At 50.7% G+C, this 18,287-nt stretch overlaps 7 protein-coding genes across 7 annotated transcripts; 4 read left to right on the top strand and 3 right to left on the bottom strand.

The window, feature by feature from the left end:
* Window positions 1–290: 290 nt before the first annotated feature.
* On the top strand, window positions 291–2,141 carry EI90DRAFT_2915843 (aspartate aminotransferase; the record flags this gene model as incomplete). Its single annotated transcript, XM_039054566.1, has 7 exons — window positions 291–343; window positions 485–602; window positions 701–840; window positions 1,021–1,130; window positions 1,195–1,685; window positions 1,751–1,920; window positions 1,985–2,141. 7 exons carry the CDS (start codon window positions 291–293, stop codon window positions 2,139–2,141), a joined length of 1,239 nt encoding a protein of 412 aa, XP_038918019.1.
* Window positions 2,142–2,336: 195 nt separating this feature from the next.
* EI90DRAFT_3121605 (uncharacterized protein) lies at window positions 2,337–3,110 on the top strand (the record flags this gene model as incomplete). Its single annotated transcript, XM_039063416.1, has 1 exon — window positions 2,337–3,110. One exon carries the CDS (start codon window positions 2,337–2,339, stop codon window positions 3,108–3,110), a length of 774 nt encoding a protein of 257 aa, XP_038918020.1.
* Window positions 3,111–4,984: 1,874 nt separating this feature from the next.
* Window positions 4,985–5,827, bottom strand: EI90DRAFT_3145135 (UBC-like protein; the record flags this gene model as incomplete). The annotated part of the gene is made up of 8 exons (XM_039065240.1): window positions 4,985–5,044; window positions 5,105–5,175; window positions 5,225–5,252; window positions 5,307–5,384; window positions 5,447–5,524; window positions 5,578–5,640; window positions 5,699–5,731; window positions 5,801–5,827. 8 exons carry the CDS (start codon window positions 5,825–5,827, stop codon window positions 4,985–4,987), a joined length of 438 nt encoding a protein of 145 aa, XP_038918021.1.
* Window positions 5,801–8,769, top strand: EI90DRAFT_3051697 (uncharacterized protein). Its single transcript, XM_039059869.1, has one exon. It carries the CDS (start codon window positions 5,839–5,841, stop codon window positions 8,491–8,493), a length of 2,655 nt encoding a protein of 884 aa, XP_038918022.1. The 5' UTR covers window positions 5,801–5,838; the 3' UTR covers window positions 8,494–8,769.
* Window positions 8,770–9,618: 849 nt separating this feature from the next.
* Window positions 9,619–14,892, top strand: EI90DRAFT_3121608 (uncharacterized protein; the record flags this gene model as incomplete). Its single annotated transcript, XM_039063417.1, has 7 exons — window positions 9,619–9,632; window positions 9,737–9,865; window positions 9,946–10,744; window positions 10,793–12,274; window positions 12,342–14,152; window positions 14,203–14,650; window positions 14,704–14,892. 7 exons carry the CDS (start codon window positions 9,619–9,621, stop codon window positions 14,890–14,892), a joined length of 4,872 nt encoding a protein of 1,623 aa, XP_038918023.1.
* A 254-nt stretch (window positions 14,893–15,146) lies between these two features.
* On the bottom strand, window positions 15,147–16,243 carry EI90DRAFT_3015277 (uncharacterized protein; the record flags this gene model as incomplete). The annotated part of the gene is made up of 6 exons (XM_039056881.1): window positions 15,147–15,244; window positions 15,291–15,363; window positions 15,436–15,514; window positions 15,580–15,675; window positions 15,772–15,937; window positions 16,051–16,243. 6 exons carry the CDS (start codon window positions 16,241–16,243, stop codon window positions 15,147–15,149), a joined length of 705 nt encoding a protein of 234 aa, XP_038918024.1.
* Window positions 16,244–16,835: 592 nt separating this feature from the next.
* Window positions 16,836–18,248, bottom strand: EI90DRAFT_3121610 (uncharacterized protein; the record flags this gene model as incomplete). Its single annotated transcript, XM_039063418.1, has 7 exons — window positions 16,836–16,936; window positions 16,993–17,070; window positions 17,133–17,658; window positions 17,715–17,849; window positions 17,909–17,929; window positions 17,982–18,048; window positions 18,112–18,248. The coding sequence occupies 7 exons, from the start codon at window positions 18,246–18,248 to the stop codon at window positions 16,836–16,838; spliced, it is 1,065 nt and encodes a 354-aa protein (XP_038918025.1).
* Between the last annotated feature and the right edge of the window lie 39 nt (window positions 18,249–18,287).

An 18,287-nucleotide genomic window follows, 5' to 3' on the forward strand; every position in this document is an offset into this window, starting at 1 on the left:
AACAGATAGCGCGATATTGGCCGCCAGCGTGTTAAATACAAATTTTGAGGGATTTTTAACTGTGCCAGTGGGTAGCCGAACGCCCGTCAAGCGACGTCAACATTCCAAATTTTTCAATAAAATTCACTTTCCCTTTGTAATAATTCCAGATATCCTCTCCGTGTGCCATTGTGCAACGAAAAAAGTTCTTCCCAACTTTCTTCACTTATACTCGATTTTCACGCTTTTCACCTCTCTTGCGCTTTCACATCCTTTTTTCTTCCTCGATCCCGATCTTAGACTGACTAGTCATGTCTGACGACGTAGGAACATGGCAAAACGTTCCCCTCGCACCACCAGATAGGTCTGTCCCATTTCCTCTTCCCATCTCAACACCTAGAGACTGACGATCTTTCAATTGACTCAAACTTCCAAACAACTTGACTTCTTCGATTGGATTCGATCGGGCTTTCTCCTCGGGACGATGATGTGAAAACGAATATAGCATCTTCAAGCTCACCGCAGCGTATAAAGCTGACACGTTTGCTCGCAAGATCAATGTTGGCGTAGGTGCTTATAGAGATGATGATAATAAACCTTGGGTCCTTCCCGTCGTCAAGAAGGTGTGTACTCCTTTTCGATTGGCCGGGGGAGTTTGGACGAGTCTTTCTTTCGTATGGTCAGCTACTAACCGGACAACTTCGCCCTCGTTTGCATGCAGGCAACTGAAATCTTGTTGAATGACCCGTCGCTCGATCATGAATACCTTCCGATCACTGGTCTGCCGGAGTTTACAAGCGCTGCGGCCAAGCTCATCCTTGGTGCCAGCTCGCCGGCTATTGCTGAAGGTCGTGTGACTAGGTTCGTCCAAGGCATTTACGTTTTTCCATTTGCCGTTGCTTCCTTTGCAATCCCATCTCCATCGCGGCGAGTTGCATCTTCCGCGAAGTGGCGCGCGGCACCCAGTTGTACTTCTGCCGATAAATGCCACCTGGCTATTCTTCAGTGCGCTAATATCTTTCGTGGCATTTGTGTCCCTAGTGTGCAGACTATTTCAGGAACGGGTGCGAACCACCTTGGAGCACTCTTCTTGTCTAGATTCTACCAATGGAATGGTGAGGCCATCATTGGATTGAGTAGCCCAACATGGGGTACGTTCTTTTATTCCATCAAGGTCCCTTGGGGCTTTCTCCAACACTTCCACACTTCCATCAGCCAACCATCACGCAATCTTTAAGAATGTTGGCATCAAGCCAATCGATTATCCCTATTACGACCCACGTACGATCGGTCTGGACTTTGAAGGTTTCCTCTCGGCCCTCCGGAATGCCGTCCCACGATCTGTATTCCTCTTGCACGCATGCGCACATAACCCGACCGGTGTAGACCCCACCGAAAAGCAGTGGGAAACCATAGCCGATGTCTTCCTCGAAAAAGGCCATTATGCTTTCTTCGACTGCGCATATCAGGGATTCGCAAGTGGCGATTTGGATAGAGATGCCGTTGCCGTTCGGTATTTCGTTCAGAGGAAGGTCCCCCTGCTTGTGTGCCAGAGTTTTGCGAAGAATGCTGGGCTGTATGGAGAACGTGTGGGTGCACTGCATGTCGTGGCAGCCTCGCCCGATGAGGCGGCCCGTGTGAAGAGTCAACTTTCGGTTCTCCAGCGGAGCGAGATTAGCAATCCTCCATCACATGGTGCTCGCATTGTGCGTAGTGGCGAGGATTTTGGCTTTTGATGGTCTTGGGGGGCGGGGCTGATGACTAGTTACAGGTATCCTTGATACTGAACAATCCCGATCTATTCGAGGAGTGGAAGCGAGATATCAAGACGATGGCGCACCGCATCATCAACATGCGCCACGAGCTTCACGGTCTTCTCACTCAGGAGTTCAAAACCCCTGGAAACTGGGATCACATCATCAGCCAAATCGGAATGTTCTCGTACGTGTCACTGGTCTTTGTTTCACTTATTCGACGGCGAAAAATCAATTTCTCCTTCCACAAGGTTCACTGGGCTCAATGTCGTGCAGAGCACGGCTCTCGTTGAGAAAGCGCGTATATACCTTACCTCAAATGGTCGTATTTCCATGGCGGGGTTGAACTCGAAGAACATTCGATACTTTGCTGAGAGTCTTGATAAGGCTGTTAGAGGAACGCTGTAGTGTCATTGTGCTAATTTTTTCTTTTCGTTCCAACGATTGTTCCAGCTCGTTTAGAACTTACCCGTCGGTAATTCTGTTGTCTTTATACAGTAGAAAGTCCCCACAGTAGTAGAATCCAAGGTTCAGCGACGTTTGGAATCGGACAACACATGGTTGTCCATTTGTCACGGTCAGAGTCACATCGATCTCGTGAGCATGAGTCGCGAACTCAAAGCCAACGACAGTGCCCAGATGCTACGAGGGCTCATCTACATCACACTCGTTATGTCCATTGCCTTAACCATTCGCACTCTCAGCACAATCCATTCTCGTTCTTTTTCTGTCGGTGCTCTGCAACACCTCGACATGCGCACATCCAACATTACCGCAACACCGTTAAGTGGAGCCCCTGATCTGATTCTTGGTTCCTATAACGCTATACGCGCTGAACTCGGTCTGAAAGCCGCACCGACTCTGACTAGATGTAATATTGTCTCTTCTGCACACTCACCTCGCGAGGACAAACTGGGTTTCTCTTCGCGCGCGCTTATCGCTCCCCTCTTGTCATCCTCTTCGTCAAGCTCGAAATTACCGCATCATCCAGCTATTATTCGCGTTCGAAAACGCTCGTTACTCTCTCTTGAATCATCACAGGCCATTTCAACGCTCTCCCGCCGGTCCACTAAACTACGTTTCGCTCGGGGACTATCTGGCACCCAGACTGAACCTATCGAGGCTTCTTCTTCTTCTCCTGTTCCTCATGGAGAAACTGAGAAACGAGTATCCCTCCAAAATATCCTATCTTCCTTCGAGCGAGCGTATCGAACTGCGAAAGCCGCTGAAGCAAAGGCGGGCAAGAAACACTCATCAGTGAGGCGGAAGAAAATCGCCGGGATGAAGCTAGCCGTTCTTGGTGGATCAGGGTCAAAAAGAGTCATCCCCGCGAGGGTGCCAAGAGCCGGAAGAGGGAAAGCGGGTCGAAATGATTAAAACCTTTGGCTTTTGCAACAACGGGTGAGTTGTGTGTTCAAAACTAATTTATATAGTTTAACCGACACCGAGAGGTTGTTGAAATCAGATTGGGTGGCATTATTGGTTTTCCCTGATTGATAGGCTTAGTGCCACTGTCCATTTCCAAGGGATTTTCATACTCCTTTGTCTCGCATAGATATCCTGTGGCGGATGTATGGGAGTATGCTTGTATGTAGAGTATCCACCGTTGTGTGAGTCCGCCTGGTTGTGGCTGTTCGGGTCACGTGTTGACAAAGTTGTCAGAAATCCTGTCAGTGTTACTCGCATACAGAGTAGCGTTTAGTAAGAAGCTAAAACCACGGAAATTGATTTATTTTGTCTTTGGACGTTATACTTTGTACGTGATGCTCTTTTCCATTTTCGTCTCTTTCCTGGTCACGTTCTTTAATTCTACATGTTCTCAACCCACTTGAAGCACTCCAACATGACAGTGGCCAACGTCAGGTTTCACCGTTCAGCCCTACATGCAATCTGCCACTCGCTGCACGCCCTCTTTTTCGTGGGCATACGGAATTACTTAGTAATCCACTTCTTCCCTCGCGCCCCGTGGGACCCACATTGCCCCCTCCAAGGAGGAAGCGATTGAGATCTCACATTCGGCAACAAGGAATTCATCATCTATGTAGACGGCTCTAGAACGGACAATGTCACGGCAGCAGGAGCGTACTTGCCATTCATAGGCGCTCCAGTTCTCAGAGACGACCCTCCATTCTGTCTACGACAGCAAGCTAGTGGGTGTTAGACATCACGAGATCTCCCCCCGACACAAAGTAGGTTATCATCTACCTAGATAGCCAAGCTCCCACCACAGCTTTCGCGCGTCCACTAGGGTGTTAATCGGGCTAACACAATAATTATAAAAACTCTAAACGAGTGCTAAAACCTACACACATCCCAGCCTACGAATCCACCTCGAGTGTGTCCTAGGGCACCGCAACATTCTAGGCAATGAAAAAGCGGACTTGCTCGCCAAAAGGCCACCAGTCCCAATGTCCCCCATTCCCCTTACATGCGTGCCCCTCTAGCGGCAACTTGCCAGATGCTGGACTCGAACAACGAGCCCTCCACCACAAGCTCGGTGTTCCACTGCCGTGTCCGTGATAAGCAAAAATCTCGTAGATTTATCACTGCGCCCCTACTAAGGGGCACATCCCCCATCCTCTTCCGGCTACGATCCGCGCATGTAGTTTACACGCCTATCTAGACACGTGGACTCGCCCAATTCCTCTCTATGTTCAGAGCCTGAATTGCTAGAGCATTCTCTATTCACCTGCCGTCGTTTCTGCCGCTAGCGCCAAAAACTCAAGAGGGCTACCCTCCTAGCCTCCGCCAATGATAAATCCGTCCCAAATTGCTCTCTCACCTGAAGATCCTTCTGCACACCACCCGGTTCGTCCGCAAAACGGAGCGCTTCCCCTTGTATGCAACGCGATCTGGCCTGCCTCTCCTTTCTTGTAAACTTCTCTATCTTGCGTGGCGCAGAGCCAATCGAGCGAAGCGAGCACTCTGTTACTGTATAACGTTTTTAAACGCAAATTGTTTGTTTGTTTTTTAAAAACCCCCCAACAGTTAATGAGGTCAGATATTGTTAGAACCATGTTGGATAATACCCCAGGCTTAAAATTTTAATTGAATTTGGCTCGACGTCAATCCTATCATCAACAATTTTATCGATTATTCTACAGATGGCTCGCGAGATGGTTTATACATTCAAGGAAGAATAAGTGATACAAAAATGATGAGTTCTGGACGGCAATTGCATGGCATTGCAGCCATCATGCATATCTTGGGACAGTAGCTCAGTGTCTGCCAGTGAAAACGCGGAAAAGGACCTACTTTTTTGTCCACTCCTTCGCTGTAGCCTTGAATTTGCTTTCATTTTCTTTGAGTTCCTGTAGGGCCAGACCCTCGACGTGAGGATCCGATTCTCCGGTACAAGTGTGTAAACTCACAGCAGCGATATCAGGATTGAACGGATCATCGGGGCTCGGATGGCCAAGTTTGTCAAGTATCGTAGTGAGGACTGAAACGTGTGAGGAGACATAAAGAAGAGCAGCATATCAACTCCAGACCTTTGGACATAGTAATTGCAGGTTTCCACTTTAGTCAAAAATAAGGACCCAGAGAACGAGGCCAAAGAATGATGATTCTCACTTCATCCTTGAGCATGGGGAGGCAGATCGCACCCTCTTCGTTTATTCCCGGATGATAAACTTTGGTGAGGAATTTTACCTGAAATCAATGGAGTGAATCACACGCAGCCCTGCCGCATGGGGGCCCAGATCGCACGTTACCTCAGGGGCCTTGAATGGGAACGTGGTGTCAAACTTTACGTCCAACGTGAATTTTCCGCCTTTGTATGGGCTGTCCGGCTATAGTGAGTCTGAGATCGAAGAAAGGCGCCGAACACGCTGGAGACACGAACTGGCCCCTTCATGGACACTTTCCACGACAAAATGTTGTCTTCCTCGTAGTCAATGGACACGCCCTAAAAGGCATTAAAGTGAGCGGTAGAATTGGAGTCAAGCATCTAAGCGGCTCCTAACGGGAATGGGCTTGTTATTCAGCTCACTGAGTTCCTAAAAGACACAGTAATGCCGGAATGGCACGTAAGTGAACGGGCCAGGACGCCCCGATCTGCACAACACCTTTTGTATTCTCCTCACTGCTGTCATCGTTGGTATTGATGGAATGGGATGTCCACGGAAGCAAATCAAACCAGGCCAGTTGCATCGCCATCTTAGCGCCTCGGAAAGTGATGGAGGCGGTCATGTTATCCGTGCCACACGAGACTGCCGGGACAACGGGATACCTTCAATCGCTAGAAGAGTCAAGCGAAACTCAGTTGGTAGTTCAAAAAAAGCGGAAGGCGTCTTCTCTGTTCGAAGCGTCGGCCCCTCGTTCATCCTCGCCATTGGCAGCGTCCTCCAACTTGCAGTTATCCTCAGAATTTAAAGCAGAAAGCATACCGCCGCTCAACGCTATTGCTAGAGCGCCAGTTTTTTCCCCTACTACTGAGCCTGGATTCTTTACGACGCAGGACGTCCCGGCGGGTCGGAACTATCGGTACATTCCTTCAAAGGTGTCTCCTACATACAATCCATCAGCTGGGAAAGGAGAGCTTCCTTACTACCGTACGTCCGAGTCCCCGCCCACCGGGATCGTGCGCGTTAGTTGGGAAGATCGAAGTCCCTTTGTACGTGTCTCTGAGGATGGTCTGTCTCTTATGGGCCATAAAGGGTTCCGAAGCGCGCGTTTGAACGTCCCCATAAGGGAAGGCCAATGGTACTTTGAGATTGAGATACTCAAGTGTGATGGATCAACTGGCTCACACGACCCTTCCACATCTTCACATGTGCGCGTCGGTTGGGGTCGCCGCGAGTCTTCTCTGAATGGCCCTGCAGGTCTTGATGGATACTCGTACGGCTTTCGCGATAAAACTGGTGAAAAAATACATTTATCGAGAACCCGACCATATGGGAAGCCTTACCAAACCGGTGATATCCTTGGGTTATACATATCCCTGCCTAAACATCGGAAGGCAAATTCCAATGATCCTCTCGATCCAGCCCGTGTCGTCCCTAAGCGGACACCTATTCAATACAAAGGACAATCGTACTTTGAATCGTCTGAATACCTTCCCTCCAAAGAGATGATTGCTCTGATGGAATCGACCAACCCGCTCAAAACCTCAGCAAATGGTGGACTTCCCCCCCCTCCTACCAAAAGTGGCCCTCTCGTTAAAAATAGTCCATTGAATGGCCTCACGAGGAAAAGGCCAGGGTCAAAACCAGTGCCGGCGCCAGCACCCAAAGTGGAACCCATGCGTCCCATCCCCACTTTGAAAGGTTCGGCTATCAACCTTTTCATCAACGGGGAGGATCAGGGTGTGGCATTCAGTGACCTCTACTCGTTTCTACAGCTGCGTCAGGAGCAAGAACGTGTTACAGGGAGCCGAACCCCTGCGTTCAAGGAAAGGGAGAATTTCTTCGATGATGGGACGCTTGGTTACTATCCGTTCATTTCGCTATTTGGTAACGCTAAGATTCGCATAAATGCCGGTCCAGCATTTTCAAACCCTCCGTCGGATGATTTTGTGGCGGGCACAGCCACCCCGCTTGCTGAGGACTCGGGGAGGAAGTGGCGTCCGCTGTGCGAACGTTATCCGGAGTATCTCTCGGAACTGCTGGCGATAGACGAGGAGGAAGAGCGGCAACTGAGGATTGCCAGGGCTGCAGCACTGGAGGCGGAGAAAGCCGAAGAAGCCAGGAAAGCGAAGTTGGAGGAGGCATGGAAGGAAGCTGAGAAGAGAGAGCGGAAAGGAACCCCTTCCCGACGTGTCGATTCAAAGGAGGGCACACCAGCCGCCGAAGGAAAGAGGAAACGAGGATCGGTTTCTCCTGCTCCCGAGCTTGTCTCTCGTTCTTCTCGATCCACCGCACCATCCCGACTTTCCTCGATCATCGCTCAGGACGTACCTGCAACAATCCCTTCAGCCGCTGAGGAAAGCGCTTATGCACTATTCTCGGGGACGTCCGTGCCTCGACCCGCCCAGCATTTACCTGAAGATGATTCCACACCTCCAGGCTGGCGGCGGGCCAGGCCCACAAGCCCTGGTCAAATACCCCGGCCCGTCTCACTTCCCATATCTTCCAGTTTTTGGAACGCCGAGGACTACGGTGCCTCATCTTTCGCCTCTTCCTACACCCCCCCACCACCAACCAATCTCCAATTACCACGATTGGATCGAACTATCTATGATCCCCCGTCCGCTTCAATAGCTCCGCCTCCAGTCCCCCGATATCCCTCCTATCTCGGCTACACCCGCGTGTTCGAGGAATCGCCATTGTCTGCCCCAGCTTACAATGCTTCTAGCGCATCGAATGTAAGCACCACCACAAACACAAACACATCTAACCTCGACCTCCCAAGCTCTCTCTCTCTGGCTCCTCTACGTCCCTCATCACTCAGCTCCTTCCCAACCTCCAGGGCACCGCCCTCGGCATTATTCCAACACACACTATCCCATTCCAATGATTCTCGACCCAACACACCTCCTCTATCTGTCTCGCGCCAGATGACAATTGAAGAGTACATGACATTACGGATATCTTCAACCTCTGCTGGGCCTTCAGCCGCTGGGTCCCCTTTACCTCCTCCTAGCAGCAGGGGAACTGATACGCCGCCTGCAGGACCTGTTCCACTACCCTCTGAACGGGTGTACCAAATTAGCTGTAGTGTTAGAGAAACAGCTGCGCCCATTGACGATATCCTCAAGCCGGATGGTCCAACTATTGACACATCCCTCGCACCAGGTACATCATCAATACCAGAGGTTTGATATGGAGACAAAGCGTATGTTACAAGCTGTACATTTTCATTTGTTTCTTACTAGACTCAAGATGGACTACTTGCGATGTAGAAGCATTATCTCTCCGAAATCCCAGGACACTCCTTGTAATGTACACGCATTAAATCTGTATCTTGTCCTTCTAGAGGTAGATGATTACCTGCACGCTGTATTACGTTGAAACTGACGCTGAATCCTACGTGATCTTCCCATTTGCTTCGTTGCATGGGAAGAATTGTCAGTCGGGGGGGTGGCCATATAACAGGAGGTTTAGGAAAATGATAAGTGATTTATTATGCCGTCGGAGCAGTGTTGAAGTTGTGCTACAGTGGTGTTCGTCTCATTCCGGTGTGAGGGGGAATGTACAGGTGGATCAACTGTTTGCTTTGTAAATTTTTATAATCTGCACATAAACGGTTTCTCACTGACAAGATGAACGCGATAATGTATTATACAAAGCGTTGAGGATTCACAATTCACTGGTTCATTCCTCTACTGTTTACATGGTGGACATCGCTGATTATCAACATTGGGGGACCCCTAGGCAGGATCCCAGCCTCTACTAAAGTAGAGGGGACCCCAAGGGGCCACCTCTGCACCATGTAGTTACTGATTTAGATTGGTTGGGGGCCCCCATAGTAGGGGACCCCTTAGGGTATGTATGGCAACGCAAAATCGAGGCCCTATTGGGCCTGGATCCTGGCTGATTGGGCTGGACATGCTGATCGAAAATCCGGTCACGCGTATGCCAGAGCTTCTCGGGCCCCTCTCCATTTTCCCAACCATATTTTCTCTCAGTGCACCAGTGCACGCAGTCAAACGCCCGAAATCTAGGTAGGTTGGATGGTAACCCCAGGACATTATTTTTTATTGATTGGATCACGGGTAAGCGGTGAGTGGCTCTGGCTCGCGCCTAAAGCTCAACGGAATCAATTTGGATGTTTTCATGGAGTTCACGTGCTCCGAAAGCTGGCCCTGCCTTGAGGCAGACACGAACAATCTCCCAAGCCCGCTTCATCTTCCGAATGCGACCCTGCGTATCACATCTTTTACATCCTAGTGCCTCTGAGTAATATTCTGTAACGGGATCATTAGCCGAAACCGCGTTTGACAAGAATGCACCGTTTTAGGTGAGTTGGTCCGGAGGTTCATTGCAATGCGGCGCAGGAAGGCACTCAATCGCTGTGAACACGTTGTGACCCTTTATCTTCTCTTATTTTCTCTTCTGGGACAGGCGAAAGTCAGAGACAAAGCGTTCAGCTGCAGTGCCTGGTGCACCAGTCCCAGCGTCACCTCAAGCTCGTGCACCTCCACCAACTCTACCTCCGGCCTCCGATTTTCGTACGTCCTTAATCTTGCCTAGGTACTTATCCCTTCGTCAATTTGCTTGGGAGCCAGAGATACTGGACTAACGAGACCTTGAACTTACTCCTTTCAACAAAGTTTATCGCGTCGCTTCACCATTCTTCGTAATTCTAGTGGGGAACCTTTATCCCCGGCCCAAGTGCGAAGCAGGCTTGCTGAGCAGAGGTTGCGTGGGCTCGCCAATCACATCACCGAGGAGGAGGAGGACATGATGATTGAAGCGCTGGAGCACATGCGTTCTTCCACCTCTAATGCCAGCACCGACGCGTCTCTTTCGGCTTCACAGTCTTCCACGACAAATCCTGACGGGTCTTCTTCTTATTTTGCGGATTCTGACGGACCGCGCTCGCCCTCGTTATATCCCCAATCGTCATTTTCGTCCTCGCAGCTCGGGGGGCGGAAACTTTCCGATAACAATCTTTTCGCATCAACAAACCGACTTCGAGAGGAGGAATACCTTAGAACAGTGGTGCGTTCTAACAGGAACGCCAGGGCCGGAGCAGCGTCTGGTCCAGTAACTCCACCACGCGTACGTAACATCCAGGAACGCACTTCCGAGTCCCCACAAGACTCGAACAAGCACTCCATGGCTCTTGTCTTACCTACTCCGAACGTGTCACCCAGAGCAGTAACGGATCCCGCAGACCCGTTCATTGTCGGAAATAGCCGTCTAAAACCTGAGCGGCCAGTTACTCCCGGACTCGTTCGACGCGCTTCCTTAGCTTTGGCTCAAGCTCTTCGTGATCTCGAGCGAGAAATGGGTGCATTACAAGAAGGGAAAGAGTCGCCGGAGATACCTGAATTCGATGATGATGATACAGTCTTAGCCCCCTTTCAATCCACTGCGTCCGCGGTGAAGAGCGGCTCTGAAAATGTCGTAAGTCTCCATCAATAGTATGTTTCGTGCCTGTCCTCACCACGTTAGGCTACTGCCATTGACGCCTCTCCCAACTATGTGGCTGATGGAACTCGGTCAAGCGCCGTTTCGCCGATAGCGAACTCTCCGCGACATCAACGTATGAACAGTGCCTCTCCAGTCCCAAACACCGAGGCTCGTGTCCCAGGCTACATACCCGGTATGCACCGTCCTATCACACCGATACGCGATCGCGACTCGGACGTTGAAGAGTTTCCCACCTTTTCCAACACCACGACACCTCGGGCGTCGAGTCCCATATCGCCTTTACGAACCTCAAAAGGCGGAGTAAACTCTCCCAGCCGAAGCTATACCTACCCCCGTCAGCGGTCCAACACTGGATCATCTCAAAATATATCGTCAACGGTCACGAGTGAAACTGTCACTCCGACTACACCCTACTTCGGCTCGAGGGACCGGAATCCTCACACTTCAGTATCTGCTATTCCGCACAACCTGCCCTCAGTGCGATCGGGCAATCACTCATTATCTTCCTTCCCAAGCAGCTCGCCGCGCATCAATGGATCAATGAATGACCTGCGAAGCTCACCACGGACTGCAGCCCAAGGAACTGCACCGTCTGCTATGTTTGATATGTCTAGTCAACATCGGGGTGCTGGGGATGCATCTCCAAATGGCTTCTCTAATGAGAGGGGAAAATCACTCGATCCTACTCAGTCGTTATCCTCGCCGGCTCTACCAGGATCCGGTTGGAATGGCTTCCCGACGCAACGGGATGTCGATACCAGCCGAGGTGCAGGTATGAATGCCACCGCTGCTGTGTTAGCTTCTCTCCGAGAACATAACGTGACTCCTGTTTCTTTGTGCTCCCCAACCCGTTCCCCTGCAGGAGACAAGGTCATTGTATCTACATCAAGGCCTGTGAGTCCTGCTATGAAGGGAACGGGGACGGGTGGACATTACAGCCACACCCCAAGCTCCTCAGCGTCTAGCGCCTTCTTTCAGGGTGACAAATTTAGGAGGCCGAGCGAGAATGAGGACACGAGGTCGTTATCACCAAGTGGACTTCCTTTTCAACGCAACCTGGTCCTTTCGCCCCTCCTTAACTCTTCTCATTCTTCGCTCATTTCTGCTGGTTCCAGCTTCCACTCTGGGGAAGGGAATGACCCTGTTAATTTCAAGAAGCTTTACGAGCTGGACACTCTTGCAAAGGACGATTTGGAAGATTCGGATCCGACATTAGTTAACTCCGATGATTCTGAGGAAGTCCTTGAGAAACTGGCAGGCCTTCGTGCAGCAGACATAACCGCCATTCACCAAAGGCTTGTTGAAGCAGGGCTGGGTTCGCGCACCGACTCCAGCCGCTCGTCATCTGTGAAGCAAACCACGCCGCCACTAGTGTCAACACCTGCGTTGACCCCCTTTTCAGGGCGAACCCTGACTCTAGCACCTGATCCTGCTGTCCCGGCGTCAGCCCACCCCCCGGTCAGCCCAACCATCCTGCAGGAGGACCCAACCAAGGATATCATTGTATGTTCTCTATTCACCATCAAACCCACTAAATAACTGAACCGTTCCCTCAAACGCCAATGCTCAGACCTATAGGCCCCCGAGTAGAACTACTCCTTCGCCTGCTCCGCCGTCGATGAAATCGCGTACCCCCGACTTATTCAAATCAACCGAGCGCTCGCCCACTCCTGCTTCTGACCATGCCTCGAAACAAAATGCGCTGCTGAGGTCTGTGATGGACAGAATAGGGGGCTCTCCATCTTCGACTCCTCCACCTGCTTCTCAGGAACCAGTTTCTCGGATTCCACTTTCTCCTGATTTTTCGCCCGCGTCGGTGTCCACGACCGACACAGGATTTCAGAAGCAGCGGGAGCTCACCGATGCGTTATTCGGCGATGCTGCGCGGCGCGCTGCAACGGCGGAGACTTTAGACAAGGTAGATGACGACACGGTACTCCTTCAGGACGTTAGGCCGAAAAATAAAGCGTCGGAAAATTTCTCCTCTCCATCACTCTCTCCTTCACCGTCGCCACCCGAGAATCAGATGTCGGTGGCTGTGGAAAAGCCACAAACACAGTTGATTATTGATGTAGAACGTCGGGCAGCTGCTGCAACAGCAGCTTTGAAGTCGCCTTCTGCACTTAATGTCGCCGAAGACTACAATTTGGCGCGTCGACGGCCTACGAAGCGGATCAATACGTCTAAGATTTCGAATCCCCTTCTTGTATCGTCTACAACCAGCGTGGATGCCGTGCCGATCATGTCCCCATCGATGGTTTCTTTAACCAATGGTTCGCCAAGCTCGTCCTTGTCCAAATTCAGTTTCAAGCGACTGCGAGGGTCTTTGCGCAGCAAGGCACCCAATGGCGATGAGGTAACACCATGGACAGATGCCAGTGGCTCCCTGCCTGCGCACAAATTTTCAAGTTCTATCTCACACGTCAACCAACTTTTGAAGACCCCTCAATCACTTTCTGTCACTGCGTCACTCGCACAAGTTCAGACTTTGCCTCCAGTTTCTGCCAGTCCTCGCTCTGGTCTGAAAGGGTTTATGTCGCGGATAATGAAAGGCAGGAAGGATGTGGGCCTTGCAACCGGGCGCGAACTTGTTAAGACATCTGAATCCATGTCACCGTCAGAGCCTTCCCTTCAAGATTCAAGTTTGGAGCGGATTATGCCAAGCCGTATTGTTCCGGACTCCATTTCCAACCGTCCAAATCCTATGGCTTCCGCCAGGACGAATGAAGTCTCAGCAGCTATCCCCGTCCAGCAGCACCCCACAATTGTGGATGACCCAAGACCAACATCCCCTCCCCAGGACGAAGCTGCTTTGCACCATTTTATGCAAGCAGGTGCAATTTTGGGCCTGTCTCAGGATGTGTTGAACGATTTTCTCTCAAGGTCTGGCTCAATCGCTACTCAGAGGTCAATGAGGAAAGCGACGCCACCACCTGATCCCGGCGATCCTGTATCCGCTGCCTCGCCGAACGACTCTACACTCGCATCCCGGAAGATGCCTGACTCTCAGTCCTCTACTACAAAATCGACTACAGCAGGTGCCAATATAGGGCCTCATAACTCAGCGCAGGACGCGACGCCTGTTGTGGTTCGCCGCACTATTTATATCCCACAAGAAAGTAAACCAGCTCTATCCCCAGATCTCCAAAATGTGGTGGCTCGTAAATCGTCTCTGAAGCAAAACCGTCACAATCGGTCCGCAAGTTCAACGTCAACGCAGTCTGGTCGATCGATATCTGACCGTGCACCAACACCACCACCGTCACGGTCCGTACGTCATCGTTCCGTGGAAGTCTCGCCACCTGTTCCCTCCCTCCCATCGTCACTCCCGCGTGACTCACAAGTCACAGCCTCTCGTCGAGTTTCCAACCAGTCTGCTACGTGAGTTGGTCGCTGCCTAATTTTTTCTAGTTCTAAGTGTATTTATCCAGGCATGATGCGCGCAATAGCAATGGCAATCCTACATCGTCCTTTTCTTTCTCCTCGTTAGCTCCTACCTCTACCAACCCCTCCCTTTCACATCAGCTCAAGCCAAAAATGGATCCCCTGGAGCCTGCCGCAGGGCCTGGTCAGGCTCTGCAGTTAGTCGAGTATTCCAATGGCCAAGTGGTCTGGTCTGTAGTGGATGGTCTCCGCGCAGGCGCCGATGATGATTGGGACCTCGAAGACACTTTCGATGACACTCAATCATTCACCGAGAGGGACCCGCGACATAGAAGCCAAATTTCTTCAGTTCGATCAGGTGACTTCAATGATCCCGTGCAGCTTTTCTTCAAGGAACACAAAAGGATGCCTTCCAAGGAAAGTAACAGTTCGTATATTTCCAGGCGCAGAGTTTTGCCCCCCTCTCGAACAGCGGATCCTCGCCCTGAAACAAAGGTACGTAATCCCCCTCGTCATGCGTGATGATATGCCATAACTTCGCTTTACAGGTGTTTTTCAGTTCCGCAGCCGAGATTGAGAAGCTGATAGAGAGTATGTCGCGGGGCATCGATGCCGGGTCCTTCAACGTAGTGCCACACTCACCCACACCCCAATCATCGCCTGGGTTTCCCTTGCAGTTATCTCGACATCCGGGCCCAGACAATTCCGGCTCGCCACCTTCAAGTCACCAAATTTAGTTATATAAGATTCAGTAGAATCCCCGACCCCCCCATCCTTTTCTGTGTTGTTTCGCCTTAAATCTGTTGGGCTGACCCGACACTACACACGATCTTTGTCTGTTATAATCTCCATCTCCGTTCTCTTGGGACGTTGACGTATTCCCTCATGACTTACCCGGATGACCCATACGATCTTGTCACCTAATAACATACTTCGTTGGATGTCGTTTGCAGCTGTAGCCTTTCATCTTAAATCACTAATCGCATCGGTATCATGCCTTATGAAGGTCCATCCACCGACGAATTGTTATGCTGATGACGGCAAATAAAAGGAGAGTGTCGTCATGCGACCAGTGGTATTGCATGTACGCTATCTGGAGATCAGTATTGAGTGAAGGGATAAGGCTACTGCGTACGGTATAGATCATCAGTTTCAAAAGGGCCGCCTATGAATTCGGCACAAGCCTTCCCAGAGGGGACTTCGTATAACTATTTCGATAAAAACAGAAAGAGAAGTCCAAGGTTCAGATTAAGAGCGAACAGGATGAGCACCCATCTTACGGCGAAAGTTAGCGGCTGGAGTGTGCTGCGGCACCACTCGAAGCAACGTCCATCCCCAGGGATGTAGAATCGTGAGCAGCTGTCGAATAAAAATCCAGATGCATGAGTGCGGAGAATGCTGGGGGGGTGAGGCATTTTGCCTACTCTGATGTTGACCCCTCGCGGAGGAAATGAGCCATTGGGATTTGGGTGTCATTGGACACACATAATCCAAGTTGTGTAAGGCTTGCCCACCAAAATCTGCGTCAAGATCAATAATCAGTACCGCTCCGAGGTAGTGGAATGATCTATAGGCTCATATACTCCTAGTCGCATTGCCGAGGTTAAAGGACTTACTCAGCAGAAGGCCCATCATGACCTGGTCGAATAAACGATTTTGTTTGCACCGAGTATCCCGCAGGAGTAGTTATTGAGTATTCGATTTTCCTTTGGATATGGAATCCTTGGTTGGTATCGTATACAACTTCCTTGCCCCAGATTGCCGTTTCACGAGGGTCGCTACCTGGGAAGAACCAGATTAATGTGAGTGTTCTGGGTCGATTGCGGCGCTCGCAGCGTGGACTCATGTCCGCCACGGGGCCAACGGGTCTGAGGCTAGGGTTTAGGGAGACCTACTGGTCCAAAATAGCAAGTTTCCATTAAAGACTATGGCTGGTGTAGAGCCTGTGCTACTAGGGGATGTACCCTCTTGCTCGGGTACCACGTAGATGTTCGAAACTTCATTTGAGTTCAAGACAGGCGTGTAAATAAGCGCCGATGACGATAACTCCCACGGCCCAGGTCCGCTGAGAGGATCCTGGTCTGACATGACGTCGAATGGCGTTCCCGGTGTTAGGCCGAAGCAGAGCGCTCTGGGGATTTGTAGCGCGCCAGCGCCCAGGTTGGGATGATGTCCAAGTCGAAAGCAGTAGATGAGGAGAGACGCGCTGCTTACAGATGGTGGAAGGTTAGGTCTGCGGGCGCTTATGTAGTTGCCTCCGTTCTTGTGATGGGGAAAGATGCATGAATCGCTTAACTGCATTGGATTGGCCAGGGCTGAGGCCCAAACTGGCGAAAGGAACCTCGCATGCAGCTGTGCTGCAATTTTGCCCAGCCCAGAACTTCGTCTGCTCTGTACTGAACCCCATATCCCAACCTCACAATTCCGGGGAAGTATTCGCAATTTCTCAGCTAATGCTTGATGCGTAGGCAATCATGTGTGGGCAGGAAAATGAATAGCGTGGACGATCCCTTCGTATCATCAACCTGTTCGGATAATACATGCGTGTCGAAGAAAAACAAGTGATGCATGTGTGATTTGAGAAAATTGTGGCAAAAGTATACATGAGATGCAGTGTCGCACACGGCAGTTTACTTTTTAGTTGGTCACTGAGAATGTAGACAAGATCGAACAAGTCGGCCTATTGGCCAACCTTGAAGAGGCGTCGCTTAGCCATCCTCCGAGTGATGTGGACATTACTCTGCCCTTGATCTCGTCCTCCGAACGCCAACACAACAGATTCTGCAGAAAGAAAGCTGAATGCAAGGACATCAGAAATTGGGCACCGATTAAAATACCTTCCGCATCACGCGCAATGCCTTGTTTCCGGATCGCCAACGCAGCCTTGGCGAACTGGAAACGTTGGTGGTCATTACCTGAAAGTCAGCGATATAGGATCAAACTTTGTCCTTGAGGAAATTGAGTTTTGGTCACACACCAATAGGAAATTCAGGGGATTCTATAGCTGCCTTGAAATACTCGAAAGGAAGTTGTGAGTAGACATTTACCAAAACTTCCGACACGTTCGACCCAGCAGCTGCCAACTGCCCTGGAAGTGCAACAACGAGGAAGTGGAACACATCTCCCCGTAGACGTTCTGCATAGGGTCCAAATATCGCCGATGGGGGAGGTGCAGGCGGATGCTGGGTATATCCCGACCATTGTGTGTACCCATTCTGGAAGTGGTGATTGTGGGGGATACCGTTCTCGTTTGGCGTTGGAAGGGGAGATGCTGATCTTGGAGAAGAGGGCGCAGAAGAGAACGGTATGGTCGACAGAAACTCGACCCAATTGTGTGCATTTTCAAGGGTAATCGTGGTTTTGCACAGTTCGTAAGCGTGTGCGCACAGCTCCTCCATGCCGCCCAGAAGACAAGCCGTTGCAAGGACAGACCGCGCGTTGGCAGGAGTTACAAGGTTCATAGAAGCACTGGCATACAGGTATCCGAGGGCTATCGCAAAAGCCTTACGATGCGACGTCGCTTGATCAGGAATTCGCTGACAACGTTGGCGACGCTTACCTCTTCAGTAATATGAGGAAATTGTTCGAGTGGTATGTAAATCTGCTTGGTTGGTGTTGATCGTATCAAGTGGTCGAGGTATGGTGAACGTGACAAGATTAGGCAGTGGAGACGGTACGATCGGTTCAGGACAATCTAGTGGGGCCGGACACGGAATTAGTCCTGCGGAGCGTCTATAGTAGGAGGAACCCCACAAGTTGGATATCGGCATAGTTCTTGGGCAGAAAAGTCAGCGAGGCAGGTGCGGGAATGTGAATAAGTACTCACGCCTTGTTGAAAGCCTGACTGATAGATGTGCGCAACAATGGAGGCGTCATGCTCTTGCTGAGTTGCTCTGAACCAGTAAAGGGATCATTATAAATGAGAAGAGATATGGATGCTGTAAAGTTAACTCAACTGGAAAGCGGTGAAAGCGCCGTTGTCTAGCAAGGAACTGGCGCTAGCTCTTTCGCCTGATGAAGAAGAGGCCGCTTTCCTGCTTGGACCAGCGTCCGTGTGACCATTAGTGCTGGTTCCATTGCTTGCAGATGCCATGAGAAGCTGCAGGTTGTCCGAGAATGTTGGTCGTTCGGC

Source organism: Cantharellus anzutake, assembly GCF_015039405.1.
Source record: "Cantharellus anzutake strain C23 chromosome Unknown EI90scaffold_16, whole genome shotgun sequence".
Taxonomy (NCBI): Eukaryota; Fungi; Basidiomycota; class Agaricomycetes; order Cantharellales; family Hydnaceae; genus Cantharellus; species Cantharellus anzutake.